General features: G+C 38.4%; 1 protein-coding gene across 1 annotated transcript; it reads right to left on the bottom strand.

Moving 5' to 3' along the window:
* Positions 1-5,557: 5,557 nt before the first annotated feature.
* LOC126608019 (putative E3 ubiquitin-protein ligase RF4) lies at positions 5,558-9,814 on the bottom strand. Its single transcript, XM_050275764.1, has 3 exons — positions 9,647-9,814; positions 6,822-9,076; positions 5,558-6,325 (listed from the first exon to the last, which is right to left on the bottom strand). Exons 2-3 carry the CDS (start codon positions 9,069-9,071, stop codon positions 5,783-5,785), a joined length of 2,793 nt encoding a protein of 930 aa, XP_050131721.1. The 5' UTR covers positions 9,072-9,076; positions 9,647-9,814; the 3' UTR covers positions 5,558-5,782.
* Between the last annotated feature and the right edge of the window lie 9,045 nt (positions 9,815-18,859).

Genomic DNA, 18,859 nt, shown 5'->3' on the forward strand with positions numbered 1-18,859 from the left:
ATAATGATGTGATCTACTTTTCGTATTTTTGAATAGTGCGATTTATTTTTCTTATCTTTCGGATACATCTATATAACCCCATCAGAGGGTAATAAAAAAAAAAAAAAGCCCAAAATAATGTGCTGGAATGTTATGTGGAGGGCGAATGCCCATATGCCCAAAAGAGCCAGACCCTCTATTATCACCAACCAGGTGATCAAAAGTATGCCCAGTACTCTAAAATTATTCGGCAACCTGCCGCTATTATCACCAACCAAGTGATCAAAAGTACGCCCAGTACTCCAAAATTATTCGGCAGCCTACCGCTATTACCACCAACCAGGTGATCAAAAGTACGCCCAGTACTCCAAAATTATTTGGCAGTCTGCCGCTATTATCACCAACCAGGTGATCAAAAGTATGTCCAGTACTCCAAAATTATACATAAGCATCACTCATGTCATTCATACATAAACATTCATGAACATCACTCATGACAATCATACATAAACATTCATGACCATCATTCATGTCAACATTCATGAGCATCACTCATATTAACATTCATGAGCATCACTTATGTCAACATCCATGAGCATCACTCACGTCAATCTAGCTTCATTTACAAAGCTCTAGCTTCGAAAGCTTCATTTACAAAAGCTCCAGCTTCGAAAGCTTCATTTACAGAGCTCTAGCTTCAAAAGCTTCACTTGCAAAGCTTCACCTACAAATTTTCAGTGCAGGGTATACAAATATTACCTCTGAACAACCGCCACTTCGGCCCATATATGGATTCAATTTGAAGTCTCTAGCCAACAGCCTCTATTGACTGAAGACTTGGGGGACTACATTATGTACCATATATTGGGCCTTAACTGGACTTCATGAAAAATACTTAGAGGGACTTAGCCCATTATTAATGTACTGAGGAGCGAGCCCTTATTCTATAAAAAGGACTCCCTCACTTTCATTAGAGAGCACCCATTATTCATGTACTGAGGAGCGAGCCTTATTTTATAAAAGGGACTCCCTCACCTTCATTAGAGAGCATCGCCGTCAGCTAAGCAACCGCCTCGCCGCGAGCATCACTCCTAACCCATCACTTATGTATTGAGGAGCGAGCCCTTATTTTATAAAAGGGACTCCCTCACCTTCATTAGAGAGCATCGCCGCCAGCTGAGCAACCGTCTCGCCGCAAGCATCACTTATAACCCATCACTTATGTATTGAGGAACGAGCCCTTATTCTATAAAAGGGACTCTCTCACCATCATTCGAGAACATCGCCACCTACTGAGCAACCGTCTCGTCGCGAGCATCAACTCTAGCCCATCATTTATGTATTGAGGAGCGAGCCCTTATTCTATAAAAGGGACTCCCTCACCTTCAACGCCACAAGCCGAGCCAACCAAAGCAACATAAGCCACAAACCGAGCAGCCTCGCAACATGTGCTATTTCTAGTTGAGCATCATTTCAGATTGAGCACCGCCTCATATCAAGCATTAGTTCAAGACGACATCTAGTTACTTCGGCCCACACATGGACTGAATTTCAAGTCTCTAGCCAAAAGACTCTCTTGACTGAAGACTTGGGGGACTACTGTTTGTACCATACTTAGGGCATCTGTATTTAGATCTTGTATAAATACTCGGAGGACTCAAATGTAATTATGTTATAAATGAAAGGGCAAATATGTAATAAGTGAGGAGCCCTTATTCTATAAAATGACCCTTCACTCTCCTCATTAAGGGAGGCCAATTCTTAGGCCATGGGAAAGGCTCTCTTACCCTCAGAAGTTCTCACCCTCTCATCCTCTTACAAACAGAGAAATACAATATCAATGTGGACATAGCCCAAACATTGGGGTGAACCATGATACATCTTGTGTTATTTACTTTCTTGAAGATTCACGATCGGATTTACGTTGTTCCAAGACCCCTCCGGTTTTGTGCATCAACATCATCTATACGTTAGTCACACATGTGCTTGTTGTCCACAAAGAATGCTGCATTCTTTAAACTGTTGGCTCAGGTTATCAAGATCATGGCTCACCACCCTGATTATCCGATCAAATATATTCGATTAGATAATGCTGGAGGATTCACATCTAAAACTTTTGATGACTATTGCATGTTGGTTGGGTTGAAGTTGAACATCCAGTACCCTATGTTCACACCTAAAAAGGCTTGGCAGAGACATTCATTGAACGCTTACAAATGATTGCTTGATCGTTGGTCATACGTACCAAGATCCCGATCACTACTTGGGGCTATGCAATATTGCGCGCAGCCATGTTGGTCCGCTTGAGGATATTACGACCCAACCATATAGCGCCATTCAGTTGGTTACCAAACACAAACTCGACATATTGCATCTGCGCGTTTTTGGTTGTGTGGTCCATGTGCTGATTTCGCCACACTTACCTACAAAAATGGGGCCTCAGCGAAGGAAGGGAATCTATGTTAGATATGATTCTCCTTCGATCATTCATTACTTAGAACCTTTGACAGGCGATCTGTTTACCTATCATTTCGAGGATTGTCACTTCTATGAGACAGTATTCCCGTCCTTAAGGGGCGATAAGAATGTCAACGTTCCTGAAGAACGACGCGAATTATCATGGACGACTCCCACTTTGTCTCATTTAGATCCCTGCGTCGCTCAATCTAAAACTAAAGTGCAGCGTATATTAGATCTCCAGTACATAGCTCAGAGTAGGCTAGATGCTTTCACCGATCTAGCGCGAGTGACAAGATCACATATTCCAGCTGTGAATGTGCCTGCAAAGATGGATGTACCAAATGGATGATGAACTTCCCTCTTGGAGGCCTAAGGCACTAATTTTGGCGATCCACGTACATTAGCGGCTAGCCAATCATCTACCCTTACATAAAAGCGTGGCGGACCACTTAGTTCAAATGATTCACACCCCCAGAAGAGGAAACCCACTACACACGCACTTGAAGAGCTTACAGTGAATCTGACTGTCGCTTACTCATTCTATCCAACTCATGAGGAAATTCTAGATTACGGAAGCATCCTTGAAGAGACGAATCCACCTCTCAAGAATCATAAGATTTCGGTCTATTATGCTAGCTTAGATGATGTGTGGTGTAGAAATGAGATGATCATCGACAATGCAGTAGTTATTGAGATTATGTTAAGCGATAATGTTGAACCCCGTTCCATTAATGAATGTCGACATAGAACCGATTGGTCAAACTAAAAACAATCAATCCAAGTCAAACTCTATTAGCTTACGAGTAAGGTGTTTAGACCTGTAACCCATACTCATCCACATGTGAAGCCCGTTAGCTACAAATGGGTTTTCATTCGGAAATGTAATGAGAAGAACAAAATTGTGCATTACAAAGCTCGTCTTGTTACGCAAGGCTTTTCACAATGCCCTGGGATTGACCACGACGAAACTTATTCACCCGTTATAGATGTGATTACTTTTCGCTACCTTATTAGTTTGGTAGTTTTTGAAAAACTAAGTATGCAGCTGATAGACGTAGTAACTGCGTATCTTTATAGGGATCTTGATACGAAAATTTATATGAAAGTTCCCAAATGACTTACATTGACTGAATCAAATATTTCCAAACCCCGGAACACGTTCTCATTTCAATTGAGGTGTTCACTATACAGTTTGAAGTAATCCGAAAGAATGTGGTATAATCGTCTAAGTGAGTATTTGACTAGTAAGGGATATGTGAACAACGAACTATGCCCTTATGTGTTCATTAAGAAGTTACATTCCGGTTTTGCGATTATTGCAGTATATGTCGATGAAATGAACCTCATCGGAACTCTTGAAGATCTTGCGAGAACTGCCACGCACCTGAAGTCGGAATTTGAGATGAAAAATCTAAGAAAGGCTCGATACTGTCTCGGTCTTGAGATAGAGCATCGTTCGAATGGAATCTTAGTGCATCAAACAAACTACATCCAAAAGGTGTTGCGCCGCTTTAACAAGGATAAAGCGAAACCTTCGAGTACTCATATGGTTGTTCGATCGCTAGATGCAAAACGAGACCCTTTCTGTCCGAATTAGGATGATAAAGAGATTTTAGAGCCTAAAGTTCCTTATCTAAGTGCGATAGAAGCTTTATTGTACTTAGCTCAATACACTAGATCCGACATCTCATTTGCTGTTAATCTTTTGGCAAGATACAATAATGCACCAACATACAGACATTGGACTAGTGTTAAAGACATTTTCTGTTACCTTTAGGGTACTATGGATTTAGGCTTGTTCTATCCTTACATATCCTCGAGCGATGCCACACCCCCTTATCTCGAGTCAATTCTCGCCTTGTTGGTTATGCTGACGTAGGATACTTATCTGATCTGCACAAGGCGCTCTCTCAAACAGGTTATGTCTTTACCGTTGGAGGCACCGCAATCTCTTGAAGGTTAACTAAACAGACCTTAGTTGCCACTTCATCTAACCATGCTGAAATTCTCGCCTTACATGAAGCAACTCGGGAATGCTTTTGGATGAGAGCAGTTGTGGGCTATATTTGAAGCTCCTGCGATCCTTACCCTGTCATTGATGTCCCGACGACAATCTATGAAGACAACGCAACATACATCTAACAACTCAAGAAGGGTTACATCAAAGGAGACAACACCAAGCACATTTCACCAAAGTTTTTCTTCTCACATTAACAACAAGAGCATCAGAAGATTGAAATCACACAAATCCGTCACAAGACAATCTAACCGACCTCTTCACCAAATCACTACCGAATGTGACGTTTCCAAAACTTGTTTAAGGAATTATTATGCGTAAACTTTCTGAGTTGTAACATTGCTAGTTCTCTTTTGAATTGTGTCAAACTCAGGGGGAGTATCTTAAAGTATACTTGCTTGATCTTAATGTAGTCTTTCCCCTACGATTAGGAGCATTTTTCACACTGGATTTTTGCTACCTAACTAGGTTTTAACGAGGCACCCACCTTAGATTAATCATATCCTTGATGATGTCCCGTAGACATTTCATTTAACTTTGCATTTTTCCTTAGACTACGGGTTTTGTCCCTACTCGGGTTTTTACCATAGCCACAGGGTTTTTTAGTGAGACTTAGTTCCTTATGCAAGTTCCTACCTTATTGAGAATAACGTGTTCCCAAAATCAATGTTGACGAGTCGACTTTCTCACCCTCTACATGATGCCGAATTTACTTGAGTATTTACACACTCAAGAGGGAGCGTTATAAACTTCTTGTTTAAGTGTGATTGTGTAAATCCTAGATTTGATTTAATTCTAGTTATTCTTTCCTATATGAACTTGTATTCTTTGAAGGAGGAGGATTTTTTTTCTCTTATTACTATAAATAAAGGTATTACGTAAGGGAATAACAAATCCTCTACACATTCTTTTACACAACCCTACAAACACTTCTCTCTCCTGCCGCCATCCCCTTCCCTTGTCAGATATCACTTTAAATTAAAAAGTGCGAAAATCTTTTTTCACGAGAATTTCTAGTTTTTGTATATTTAACTACAGTAACCAACATTGTTTTTGGTTTTCATACAATATTTTTGAATAATTTAGAACGAATTCACAATGTGGGAACAAAATTTAGAGCTAACAACACATAGCCCTCTATAAATTTCAAACTAGTACAATGATGTGAAAATTTATCAAACCACCCAGAGGATCAAACCTCAGAATACAAGGCAACTTACAACTGTCAAAAACTCCTCTACGGAGTGATCATACGTATTTATTCTGTTTATATGAGTCCCACAAATCTTTATTGAGAACACTCCACTCAGATTCTACGGACTTTTATTAAGAACGAGCATAACGTACAGAAATTCGCCACTGTATCGGGCTCCTACAAGACGGGCAATCCTTCATGCCCTGTTTCTCGTGGAGCTCATTGCACGTCCTGCATACCACTTGATGGGCGCACGGGAGGAAGACCACAGACATCTCCTCCGAGAGGCACATGACACACTCCCGTTCACGTTTCACCCCTCCTGTCTCAGTGTAGTCTTGAATATCCTTCACTGCTTCTGAGATGTATGGGATCCGGGACCCCTTGTCATCCAGGCCATTTTCGATGTCTATTACTTTGCTGGAATAGCTTCCATCAACGCCCCTCCGCAGCGCAGCAATTTTTGAAGAATCACCCTTGAGTCTCAATTGAGAGATTTCTTTTTCGAGTTTCTGAATATCGTCTTTGTACTTCTGCAGATTGTTTTCTGCCTTCAGTTTAATCGCATCCTCCTCGGATTTTGTTGAAGCCTCTATCTGTTCCCTTTCTTTTCTTATAGAACTGACCTGCCCAAATAGTTCTTCCTTTGATTTCTCTTCCTGTTGCCATCTAGCCTGCGACATACTTTCTCTTTTAGTGAGAAGAAACTCAGAACTAAAAACCTACGGCAGAAAGTAGGAATGAAACTATTGTAAAACCAACAACACAACATTTTTGAGATTGTTTCAAAATGAACTGTACAACACCGTTACATGCTCTTTCTCAAAGTTCGTACCATCTGTCCATCAATCCCTGGTTACAAAATGCCTGTTTGCACACGTGCACATATGTGTGCTATATAAGCTAATGATAAACTCCAAAAGGAGAAAGTAAATTGAGTACATAAACAATCAACAGCTCAAATCTATATAGCAAACAAATGACAAGACCAAATCATCTTCATTACAAAACATGCACAAGTACCACTTGTATTCCAAACGACTGCACAATCTGTCATCCCAAAGAAGCATGTTATACTTATAAGACGTGTAAATACCTCAAATCCAAATAAGGCTTACATGCATGAATTGCCAATTTGGAGTACTTGGAAATAAAGTATTTACTAAGTACCTCCAATTGTTCCTGGAGATCTTTCGCTTGTTCTAGTTCCTGTAGCAGCTGTTTTAACTTGCGCTTTTCAGTCACAAGTTCTCCATTGAACATGGTTTTCTGCTTCTCCCAGGACTGAAACTTTATCAGTGTTTTCTTCTCCCTCTTTGATACCTCCTGACAGCTTGCAGCGGACTCTGCAGCACGTACTTTAGCAGCCTCCATTTCCTGCCTCAAGGCAGCATTCTCCACCTCAAGCCTCCGGACAGAAGAATTTGCTCGTTCAACCTGGCTACTAGCCTTGCACAGAGAATTTTCCATCTCAGAAAGCTTCTTCATGGTGTTTTCCTCCAGCGTTTGCTTCTCTTTCTTCAGCCGCTCAACTTCTTCTTTCTCTTGCCTCAATGACTTAAGTTCAGCCTTGTCCTTACTCAATCTACGTGCAGCCTGCATAACCTTCTGATTGGCCCACTCTGTCCACTCTTGGAGCTGATTTTGCAAGTCCCGTGCCCTCGGAACCAACTTCAAAATCATTTCATCTTTCTTGTCCCGGGGAACCCACTGCCCCAAGGACTTATCATACGGTATCCCAGAAAAAACAGAATTAGTTGCATCAGAGTGACAGCTAATAGGAACTGGATTTGAAATGCTTTTTGTAGGCAGAGAAAGGGAAAGCTCAGTATCAGCAACTGATAATGCAGGCAGAGTATTTGGTGCAGGTAATGCTGCTGCAGTATTGACTACAGGTAATGCCATTGAAGTACTGACAGAAGGTAATGCTGTTGAAGTACCAACAGCAGGTAATGCCGTTGAAGTACCGACAGCAGGTAATATGGACGGGACACTGTTCTTAGGCAAAACAGAAGCAGTATTGTCAACATCCAGGTTAAATGGTCTAGGGGAAGAAGGCCCTGCATTGGCAGAAAGATTGTTGTTTCCACTGTCTTGAGGCACATCAACTCCCATAGCCTTGCTTATTTTTAAGGAAGCATTCTTTAAATTAACAGCGGTAGAGTCTGACACAGATTTTAGTTTCTTATCCAAGATTAAACCACCCAAACCATTCAGCTTCCCAGCCCTTGAAGACCCTTTACATCCATAAGTCCGATAGCTTTTCTCCAAATGAAGCGACTTGTGCCGAAGCATGTAGTCTCTCTTGGTAGTAACAGAATGGACCCTTCTACTACTTAAAAGCTTTTCCTCTACTGTGGGAGATTGAGATGTTTCAGATGCACAAAAAGATTTATCCCCATTATCAGATGTGGAATGTGCGCCCTCTTTCTCAAACAATGATCCACTATGAACAACGGAATTTTTCGGTTTAGCTATGCTGGGAACCCCTCCTGCAATGGTAGGTGTCTCAGACTGTGAGCTATGAGAACCAGGAACTGAAGGAACTGTCTTAGAATTATTCAGAATATTCAATTCCGAACTTTTGGATTCTGTTTTTGACTGGGGTTGATTCGGGATGGAGGGACTTCCATTTGAAGCTCCATCACCAATGAAACTATTCAAGGGATCGCCATCCATTGCACAAGCATGAGAGACATTCATGTCACAAATCAACAAGCACCACATTGCATCACCAGTGCTGAAGAAAGGCCTAACCTCTCGAAGAACGCAAACCAGTTCTGCCAATATGTACTTCTCCAGCTGCTGTAGATCTTCAAAACAGTGCTCTCTTGAAGGATCAATTTCTTGGCCACTTCTAAGATAAGCTAAAGTATTATCCACTATATTAGACACGGTGTCTTTACACCCATAACAAAGACCAGACCGCAAAACAGCCTTTGTAGCAACTTCTTCTGCGTAACCACAAGCAACAATCTTTTTTATTGCACTGTTGAAAATCATGTCCAAATTACTTAGAACAAGCTCTTCAAGTTGGGTTTCTGTGAGGTCACTCCAATCAGCATCCTGAAACTCATCTGCCTCTAGTTCCTCTCTGGGCCGGCTTGGGCCAACCTCGGATGGAACAACAGCATTAGACAATCCAAGGTCGAGTTTCAACCCATCAGAATGGTCTTGATTAATACTGCACAGGTCACAGACACCAATTTGTCCATGACTCTGCGTGATTTCGAATTTTTCAGCTGAAAACTCATAACTTGTTGATTCAGTCTGAGATAAAGGAATAATCTTGCTCGGGTAACCTAAAGGCGGATCAGTCCGGAACTTCCTCTTATTTCTACTTCCCTTTTCTTGAACAGTTATCGAGGAAGAGACTTGGGTGGTACAACTACTACTGCCCTTGGCCACCATTGATGCCATTTCAGCTGCACAAAACAATCTAATTTTAACATTCTCATCTGTATATGCATCGAGTCCTATCTAACAGTTCCGAATGCAATACCAAAACACCAAATTCACCAATTCTATCAAAAATCCATCAAACAACAAACTACTGAAACCAACATTCATATCTGCGATCAATCAAAAATCCAGCTCACAACATCATCAACTGGTCAATCTAAACAACCCAATTAAACCCAGAATACTAAAGGTTAAATCCCAGTATTAAAATTAACGATTTTTAACATTCCAGACAAAATCAACAAGAACACATCAATCAGATTATGAGAGAGGAAAAAAAAAAGACACTGCCCAGAAGCAAAAACTGAATAATCAATCCGTTAAGATACCCAGTTGGATTCAGATGAAAATTATGAGCTACCAATGTGAAACTCAATAAAAATCTCAAAAACAAAATCAGGAAGATTAGATCAAAAAAGAAAAATCAATTGCAAAATCTGGTAAGTGGGGTGTTCATGAAAAATAAAGATCTTTAATACAAAATACAAGAATTTGAGGTGATTAATCAGAAGATAAATACGGTCGAGACGCACCCGATTTGAGCTAATTGTTCGATCAATCAAAGGTACGAACCAGTCTCAGAACATCAGAAAATCACAAAGAAAATTTATAGTTGGCTTTTTTTTTTTTTTTCCTTCTTGATTATTAGCATAAAGAGAAATAAGAGAGAATTGAACGTCTGTCTCTCTCAAAAGTTCCATTCTGGGGGTAATTTTTTTTTTTTATTTATTATTTTTGTCATAAGCAGACCAATTAACCAATGTTTTCAACGACCAAAAAAAAAAAAAAAACCAAGGATTGCCGAATTTCAATTTACTAATTACCATATTTAAGGAAAATTAACCACCAAGCCCATGTAGATGAATTATTTTCATAACTAGCTTCTTGGCCCATTCTAATGCTCGTATGTTAACGTATTATTATTTTACATATGTAACACTTTAAAAGACATAGATAATTCTTGAATATTTAGATTTGAAAATTTGATCTCTTTTTTTTTTTTGGTAATAAAAGTCTCTTTCTTTACATATAGATTAAAGTAATAAAAAATAATAATTTCGTTTTCGTTTTTGCTAATGATTTTTGTTTCTCTTATATAACGATATATTTACGGTAATAAATATTTAAATTAATATTTTTAAAATTAAGTTAAGTTCAATATTTGTACCTCCATTGTGAAAAAAAGAAAAAAGAAAAAACAAATCCTTCAGCAAAAGCACAAAAAATAATCAAATTATTACGAGTTTTGAATTTTTTTTAATTTATGCTATCAATTACCTTACTCTTTATAAGGAAAACTAATAAAAAGGCTTGAAAACTTTGAATTTTAACGATATGGAAAAAATAAAGGATAAAGTGAATAGTACCAGGTTTGACTTTTTAGTGTAAAAATGTAGTTTTTCGTTAAAATGAACAGCACGGATTTTTCGTTAAAACTCCCTACTCTTTATCACTTTATTATGGTGCATTTCGGTTTAATACTAATAAATCTCAATAGAGTGAATCATTTGTCACATCATAAAATGGAGAACAAATTTATATACACACTATGAGTTTGCTAATAATGTTTTTCCTCCTTTGTATTTAATTATTTTACATTAGGTGAGGGATTTTCCCCCTATAATGTGACATTTAGCAATTTACAAGTTATGTACATGCACATTGTGGGAGAAATTGTGCTTTATCTTTTTTGTGGATGGTGTTATATGCACACCCTTATTTTCATTCACACCCTTTAATTTTCGACAATCAGATCGATATGAATTGAAGATAATCAAAGTACATAATTTACTGAGATGTGCGAAAAGTAAAAAGAGATGTGTGGATAGCACCACCCTGTTTTATTTGTTTACTTGTTTACTCACTTTTGTTCACTACGCATAACATCTGCCCACACATGTCATGGATACGAATTATATATGTAATGCGTATCTATCTCGTGATATAATTTGTTTCATCCCACTTACATAACCAACTTATTCTAATGTTTTATTTATATTTCCTTTTTAACAAAGTTTCAATAATTTGGAATAAGAATAATGCTAGCTACATTTTTCATTTATGGAGCATTTTTGCTCATCACCATTAACTATGATAGATGCTCACCACCCATCTCATAATATTGTGTCCAATTAACTGATCTTAGTTAACCTTGATTTAAATGAGTAATGTTAGAGAAATAACATTTTTTTACCACATAGATGTATTATCTCATGTGACAAGTGATGTATACAATTAATATCTAGTATGATAAATTCATTGATAAGTAAAATGTACACATCACTTGTTACATTAAACAATACACAGAGATATAGTAAAACAAGTAATTTTCCTAACGTTTTTCTTTCTAAATACGATGTGCCAAGTTCAACTTTTTTCTCAGCTCATAAATAAATAAGAATAAGAATAAAAGAAAGTGAGAAAGAAGCATACGATATGGTTTGCTTGGTTGGGAACTTAGTAGAGCCTATGTCTAGCTGCCTAATGTGGGGATGAAGAAATGCCACATACTATGGAAAAGGATCCGGCGATCCTAGCGATCCTGCTATCGTGTCTGTTTATCATATATTGTGTGGTCAATTTTCGTTAGGTACTATTTATATTTAAATTTTAAATTTTAAATTTTAAATAATTTTTTACCGGACGATGTACGATAAACGGGACATGATTACAGAATCCCTATGATCCCTAAGAAAGGGATCCGGCGAGGATCCTTTTCTACATACTAGGGACCAAGGGGAAAACGACGCTGTTTCCACTTTAGTTACTACGTAGTAGGTAGCTCGTTTTCTTTGATCAATATTTATTAGTGTTTTCATTTAATCATATCTTAGTGTTTTCATTTAATCACTAATAGACATTTTAATATTTGGTGACTCATTAATTTATGAGATTATCTCATCATGTGTGAGTTTGGGAAATTAGAGCATATGATCAAAAGAGTGTTCTCATCCTTTTAGACTCGAGTTTGACTTTCCTTAGCGGATGTCAAAGTCTTAAAAAAACGTTAAACGCTAGTCGGACGGTAGACTGAGCTTTATCACTTAGGAGGCTAACTGAAGCCAAGGCGGATTAGGCAAATTAAATTAAATTTATTATATGACATATAAATAAGTGTCTCTTACACTAAAAAATAAACACTATACTTGTATTGAGAATTTGAAAAACTTAAAACTTAAAACTTAAGCCATCATAACATTGCCATCATCACAAACTAATACAGCAAAAACAAGAAAAATCCAAGACCAATTCGAAAATCATTAATTTATAATATGGGTTATTTTGTTAGATTAGATGTTAGATTAGTCACTGACGGGGTTCGAACCCACACCGTCATGCAAAAGCTCAACACATTTTCACCACTATTTTGTTTGGTAATTTTTGTTTGATTTTATTTTTTTGGTAAAAATTACTGAAAAAATGCTTCAGTTTGTGCTCTTTTTCGGACCCACTAGTGCAAGTACATCAATTTCCCAAAAGTTCTAAAACCCTAAACCCCGCTGCCCCATCAGACACCCACAACCCCTGATTCCACCAAATTCCAATCCCTAATTTCCCCAAATTCCAAGAACGTTTCAGCCCCACTCTCACCCGAATCCACGAGAAAGCAACCTGCCACCGCCGCAACCACCACCTCTTCACTCAGACGTAGAAGGTGATGATGAGAATGTAAAACAGCTCAACCAATGCTCTCTGCTCTCTACCTCTCCTTACAGGTAGAACAAATATGTTCCCCAACTTTTTTATTAGATTCTAAAATTCTAAAACCCTAAACCCCAAATGACGAAGAACCCGAATCCGGTCTGTGGCTTGCAAGAATGCCTGGTTAAGACTGGCAGGAATTGGAAATCTTGCCAACCTAGTATGTAACTTGGGTTGCTATTTTTCAATTCATTTTTTTATTTACTTTTGTGTGAACAACAATTTCATCAGAAGTTCAGGCCTTGAAGGCATGCAATGAGAGGAGGAAGAAATAACAGAGGAAAGTCAGATCATAGCAAAAGATGAGCTGCAATCAAGATTTCCCGATTTGTATCAATTTTTGATTGGATTTATGAATGAAATTGTTACCATTTCTTGATTGTCTTTGTTGTGTTAGGATAACATCAAAACCAATTGGAACCAACTCAAGCTAACCTACAGGAAATATATCAAATGGAATGCAAGAACAAAATATAAAAGACACCAAGATTTTAACGAGGTTCCTCAATAGTCAGTGTAACTGGAGTACGTCCTCGGAGTAGTAGGAGCTTACCCAATAATCCACTATCAACCAAATGGGAGTTTACAAAGTGTTGACAAGCTCACAACCCAAGTCCCAATACAACTAATAGCTCTCACACACCAAAGAAACAAATAGAGAGAAATATAATGAATAATTTCCTCTCTATACGAAGTTCAAAGCTAATACACAAATACAACTTTGATTGAGTGAGTACTAACAAAGAAAGAAAATCACCTTCCTTTCTTCTCTTCAAATGGGGCCGCGGCACCTCTTTTCTGCTGTGTGTTTGTCCTCTGTTTTTCTGCTCATTGTTTTTCTGCTCACTTAAACAAAAGGGCAGCAGCTACCCTAATTCATAACCTAGCCATTCCTGTGACTTTTCACATGGGCCAAATAATAAAAAAAGGACTTTAGACAATATGCCTTTTTTTCTCCCCAAAACAAGGAACGGACACAATGATGTTGTCCACCCTTTCTTTTCTTTTATTTAATCAAAAGTTGGCCACTTGGCCACTAATTCAACAATATCCACCTTGGCCAAGTTCTGAAAACGCCATGATAAGCCAACCAACACGATCAACACATACTCCCAAACACTAGCAAGAGAACAACTCATGCTGAGCCAAATGCTCCAAAACTCCTACTGCTCAACGCCTTCTTTATATAGGCATAATGTGAGCCAAGTTCAAACAGTGAACAAACTTGGCTACACCAACAACCTTAGTCAACATATCATCGGGGTTATCTTTAGTTGGAATCTTTTGGAGAATAATCTCTCATTCACCAACGACTTCACGAACAAAGTGATAGCGCACATTTATGTGCTTGGTCCTCGTATGATGAACTTGATACTTAGCCAAATAAATGGCACTCTGACTATCACAATGTACCTCCACCTGTTTCTGATCAACCCCCAAATCTCTAATCAACCCATGTATCCAAATGGCCTCCTTTATAGCTTCAGCAACTGCCATATATTCAGCCTCTGTAGTAGACAAGGTAACAGACGACTGCAAAATAGACCTCCAACAAACTGGTCATTTAACCATAGTAAACACATAGCTTGTAGTAAACTTCCTTCCATCCAGATCACCTGTATAATCTAAATCAACATAACCAACTGCAAAATGACCAATATCAGAGTCATCTCTCTCAAAGCATAAACCAACATCTCGAGTACCATGGAGATACCTCAATATCCACTTAGCTGCTTGCCAATGCTTTTTACCTGGATTATGCATATATCGACTAACAATGCCAACTGCATGAGCAATATCCGGTCTAGAGCATACCATTGCATACATCAAACTACCAACCAAATTTGCATATGGTATATTTTTCATTTGCATAACAACTTCTTGAAGTACACACAATGATCATATTGACTTCTAAAATAATTTTGGCCTCTCATAAATTTATCAAACCTCAAATACCATTGCCTTAGAGATTGCTTCAAGCCATAAAGTGATTTCTTTAATTTGCAAAACAAATTCTCCTTCCCTTTCACTATATACCCATCCGGTTGACACATATAAATCTCTTCATTCAAATCACCATGTAGGAAAGTCGTCTTCACATCAAGTTGCACAAACTCAAGATCATACTGTGCAACAAGAGCTAACATAATGCGAATTGATGAGTGCTTCACAACCGGAGAAAAGATTTCATTGTAGTCAATGCCCTCCTTTTGTGCGTATTTAGCAACTAATCTTGCTTTGAATCTCACATTGCTTTTCTCATCAGCATCTTCCTTATTGGCATACACCAATTTGCAACCAATAGCTTTCTTGCCCTTAGGCAATTTAGCTAACTCCCAAGTCTTGTTCTTCAAGAGAGAATTCATCTCATCACTCATGGCATTGCACCACCTCTTATTGTTCTCACTCTCAATGGTTTCCTCGAAATTGGATGGAATATCATCAATGATAATAGGAAGAGCAAAAGCAATATAGTCACTATACCAAGCTGACTTGATAATTTGTCTCTTTCCTCTGTTCTTGGCAATAGACTCTTGAGGTGAAACTTGCTCTTCAACTTGAATAGAATCTTCAAGTTCAACTTCTTCAACATCCTCATGGTCTCCAACTTCTTCACTTGTAGTGGCTTCGACATCAGCGAAAATAGGATTTGAAGTACCAGAGGCAACTTTCTCAAGCTCTACCTGTTGGACATCTTTCATATTCTTCTCAAAGTTTCTGAACATACTTTCTTCATCAAATGTCACATCTCTACTAATTACCAGTTTCTTCATCTCTGGACACCATAACTTGTAACCTTTGACACCATTACTAAAACCAAGAAAGATAGCCTTATTGGCTCTAGGATCAAGCTTATTTTCAGTTACATGAAAATAAGCAGGTGAACCAAAAATACGAATATAGTCATAATCAGAAGAGGGTTTTCCAAACCATACCTCTATTGGTGTCTTACCCTGAATAGTAGCTGAGGGTAACCAGTTGATGATGTGACATGCATAATTAACTGCCTCTGCCCAAAATGACTTGCTTAAACCTGACTGAGACAACATACGTCTAACCTTCTCAAGCAATGTTCGATTCAATCTTTCTGCAACTCCATTTTGTTGTGGAGTTCCCCGGATACTAAAATGTCTCACAATCCCTTCCTCTTTGCAAACTTTAAAGAAATGGTCAGATGTGTATTCTCCACCATTATCCGATCGTAAAATTTTAATCTTTCTCCCAGTCTGGTTCTCAACCATTTTCTTTCAACCCAAGAAAATGCTTAATACCTCACTCTTATGCTTCATAGTGTAGACCCAAGACCTTCTTGAATAATCATCAACAAAGGTCACAAACCAATGTCTACCACTCAAAGAGGGAGTCTTTGTAGGACCCCAAACATCCGAATGCACATAATCAAGAATGCCCTTCGTCTGATGTACAACAGTACCAAATTTCACTTTAGTTTGCTTCCCCAAGACACAATGCTCGCATAAATCAAGCTTACAAGTCGTGGCACCTTTTAGAAGACCTTGTTTCACAAGCCTTTGTAAAGCTTTCTCACCGGCATGGCATAATCTCATATGCCACAGTCTAGTAGTATCTGAATCGAATGTGCCCATATTTTCTGAGACTACATATGTTTCACTTGTCACAGTGCTTCCTTGTAATAGATACAAATAACCACATCGAGGAGTTTTCATCACAACAAGTGCACCATAAGTAACTTTTAATGTCTACCCATCTGAATGAAACCTGAAGCCCTTGGATTCTAAAGTTCCCAAAGAAATAAGATTTTTCTTCAAATTCGGTACATACCGAACACCTGTCAACTCTTTAAACATGCCATCATGCAACTTCAAACGAACTATACCAATCCCTTTTATTGTGCAAGGATTGTCATCTCCCATGAACACAACACCACCATCAAACTCTTTCAAGCTTGAAAACCAATCCTAATGAGGAGTCATATGATGAGTACAACCCGTATCCAACACCCACTTAGTAGCACAATCAAATGATGAAGAAGTGGTTAGAGCAAAATTAAAAAAATATGTTTCAACCTCAGCAACATTGGCTTCAAAACTTTCTTTTCTTTTGGTCTTCAACCTAGGACAATCTTTCTTCCAATGGCCCTTATTATGACAAAATACACATTCATCCCTTTCCAAGGTTTTTCTACCTTTAGAGTTTCCTTTAGGTCGAGAGTGTGATTTTTTCATACTAGAAGATGACCTCCTCTCCGATGATCTACCTCTAACAAATAAAGCTTCAGAGGTACTATCATTATTTTTATCTCTATGCCTCATTTCATAATTCATCAAGGCATTTGACACATCTTCAAATTTCACAGTTTTTTTACCATGCATAATAGTGGTAACAAAATGCTCATAAGAGTCCTGCAAGGAATTCAACAATATTAAGGCCTTATCTTCATCCTTAATATCCTCATCTAAATTTAACAAGTCGGCAATCAACTTATTAAATGCATCAAGGTGTCTAATCATTTTTGTACCTTTTTTGTATTGGAAGCGATAGAGTTTTTTCTTCAAGTGTAGCCGGTTCTCTGCACTCTTCGTCATATACTTGTCTTCCAATTTTTTCCACAACACACTTGCTAATGTTTCCCGCATCACAAAATACTTCTGAGTTTTTGCAAGGCACAACCGAATTGAAGAGTAAGCCCACAAATTTAATTTCTCCCATTCCGGCTTCGACATAGTTTCCGGTTTCTCTCCCAAAGCGGCAAGTAGATCTTGTTGAGCCAACACATCTTTGACCTCACATTGCCACATCCCGAAGTTGTTTGTACCATCAAACTTTTCCACTTCGAACTTTGCATTTTGCACCATAGTTCTTGCAAACCTGGAGTTGCTTCCAAAAAGATTCTCATCTTGCCATTTTAACATCTTTGGTAACTAGACAGTACCCAAGAGCAACCAGTGCTCTGATACCGATTGTTGTGCTAGGATAACACCAAAACCAATTGGAACCAACTCAAGCTAACCCACAGGAAATATATCAAATGGAATGCAAGAACAAAATATAAAAGACACCAAGATTTTAACGAGGTTCCTCAATAGTCAGTGTAACTGGAGTACGTCCTCGGAGCAGTAGGAGCTCACCCAATAATCCACTATCAACCAAATAAGAGTTTACAAAGTGTTGACAAGCTCACAACCCAAGCCCCAATACAACCAATAACTCTCACACACCAAAGAAACAAATAGAGAGAAATATAATGAATAATTTCCTCTCTATACGAAGCTCAAAGCTAATACACAAATACAACTTTGATTGAGTGAGTACTAACAAAGAAAGAAAATCACCTTCCTTTCTTTTCTTCAAATGGGAGCTGCGGCACCTCTTTTCTGCTGTGTGTTTGCCCTCTGTTTTTTTGCTCATTGTTTTTCTGCTCACTTAAACAAAAGGGCAGCAGCTGCCCTAATTCATAACCTAGCCATTCCCATGGCTTTTCACATGGGCCAAATAATAAAAAGGACTTTAGACAAGGTGCCTTTTTTCTCCCTAAAACAAGGAAGGGACACAATGATGTTGTCCACCTTTTCTTTTATTTTATTTAATCAAAAGTTGGCCACTTGGCCATTAATTCAACAGTCTTTGCATACAATTTGTGTTTATGTGTCATCACTACTACGATTAAAGATAGACGCAGTGAGCGCACAAGTCAATCTTGCCACCTTCCATCCCAAACGATCCTTGTTCATTCAGATTGTGGTCCCGAATATCCAAAAATAATCCTAGCGTGCATTCGGGACCAAATTTGGTTCGTTGCCTGAGGAGATTCTTCCACTCCTTAGGCGCGCACATATTAGGGTTGAACGTGGTGAGTCTCATTTTACGTGGGATTTAAGTTTCCGAACCTCCAATGCACTGGCAGCGATAGCCATAGGCATGGCTAGGGTTGCATTTGATGGGGCTGAGGAACTCAAAAGGCGTAAAGAACCCGTTTGATGGAATCCATAAGAGTACTTATAAATTCATAATTAGGAACTTAAGACATTTAATCAAAAGTTTTAACAAAACAAAGTCATCATCTG

This window comes from Malus sylvestris, chromosome 16 (genome assembly GCF_916048215.2).
Source record: "Malus sylvestris chromosome 16, drMalSylv7.2, whole genome shotgun sequence".
Lineage (NCBI taxonomy): Eukaryota > Viridiplantae > Streptophyta > Magnoliopsida > Rosales > Rosaceae > Malus > Malus sylvestris.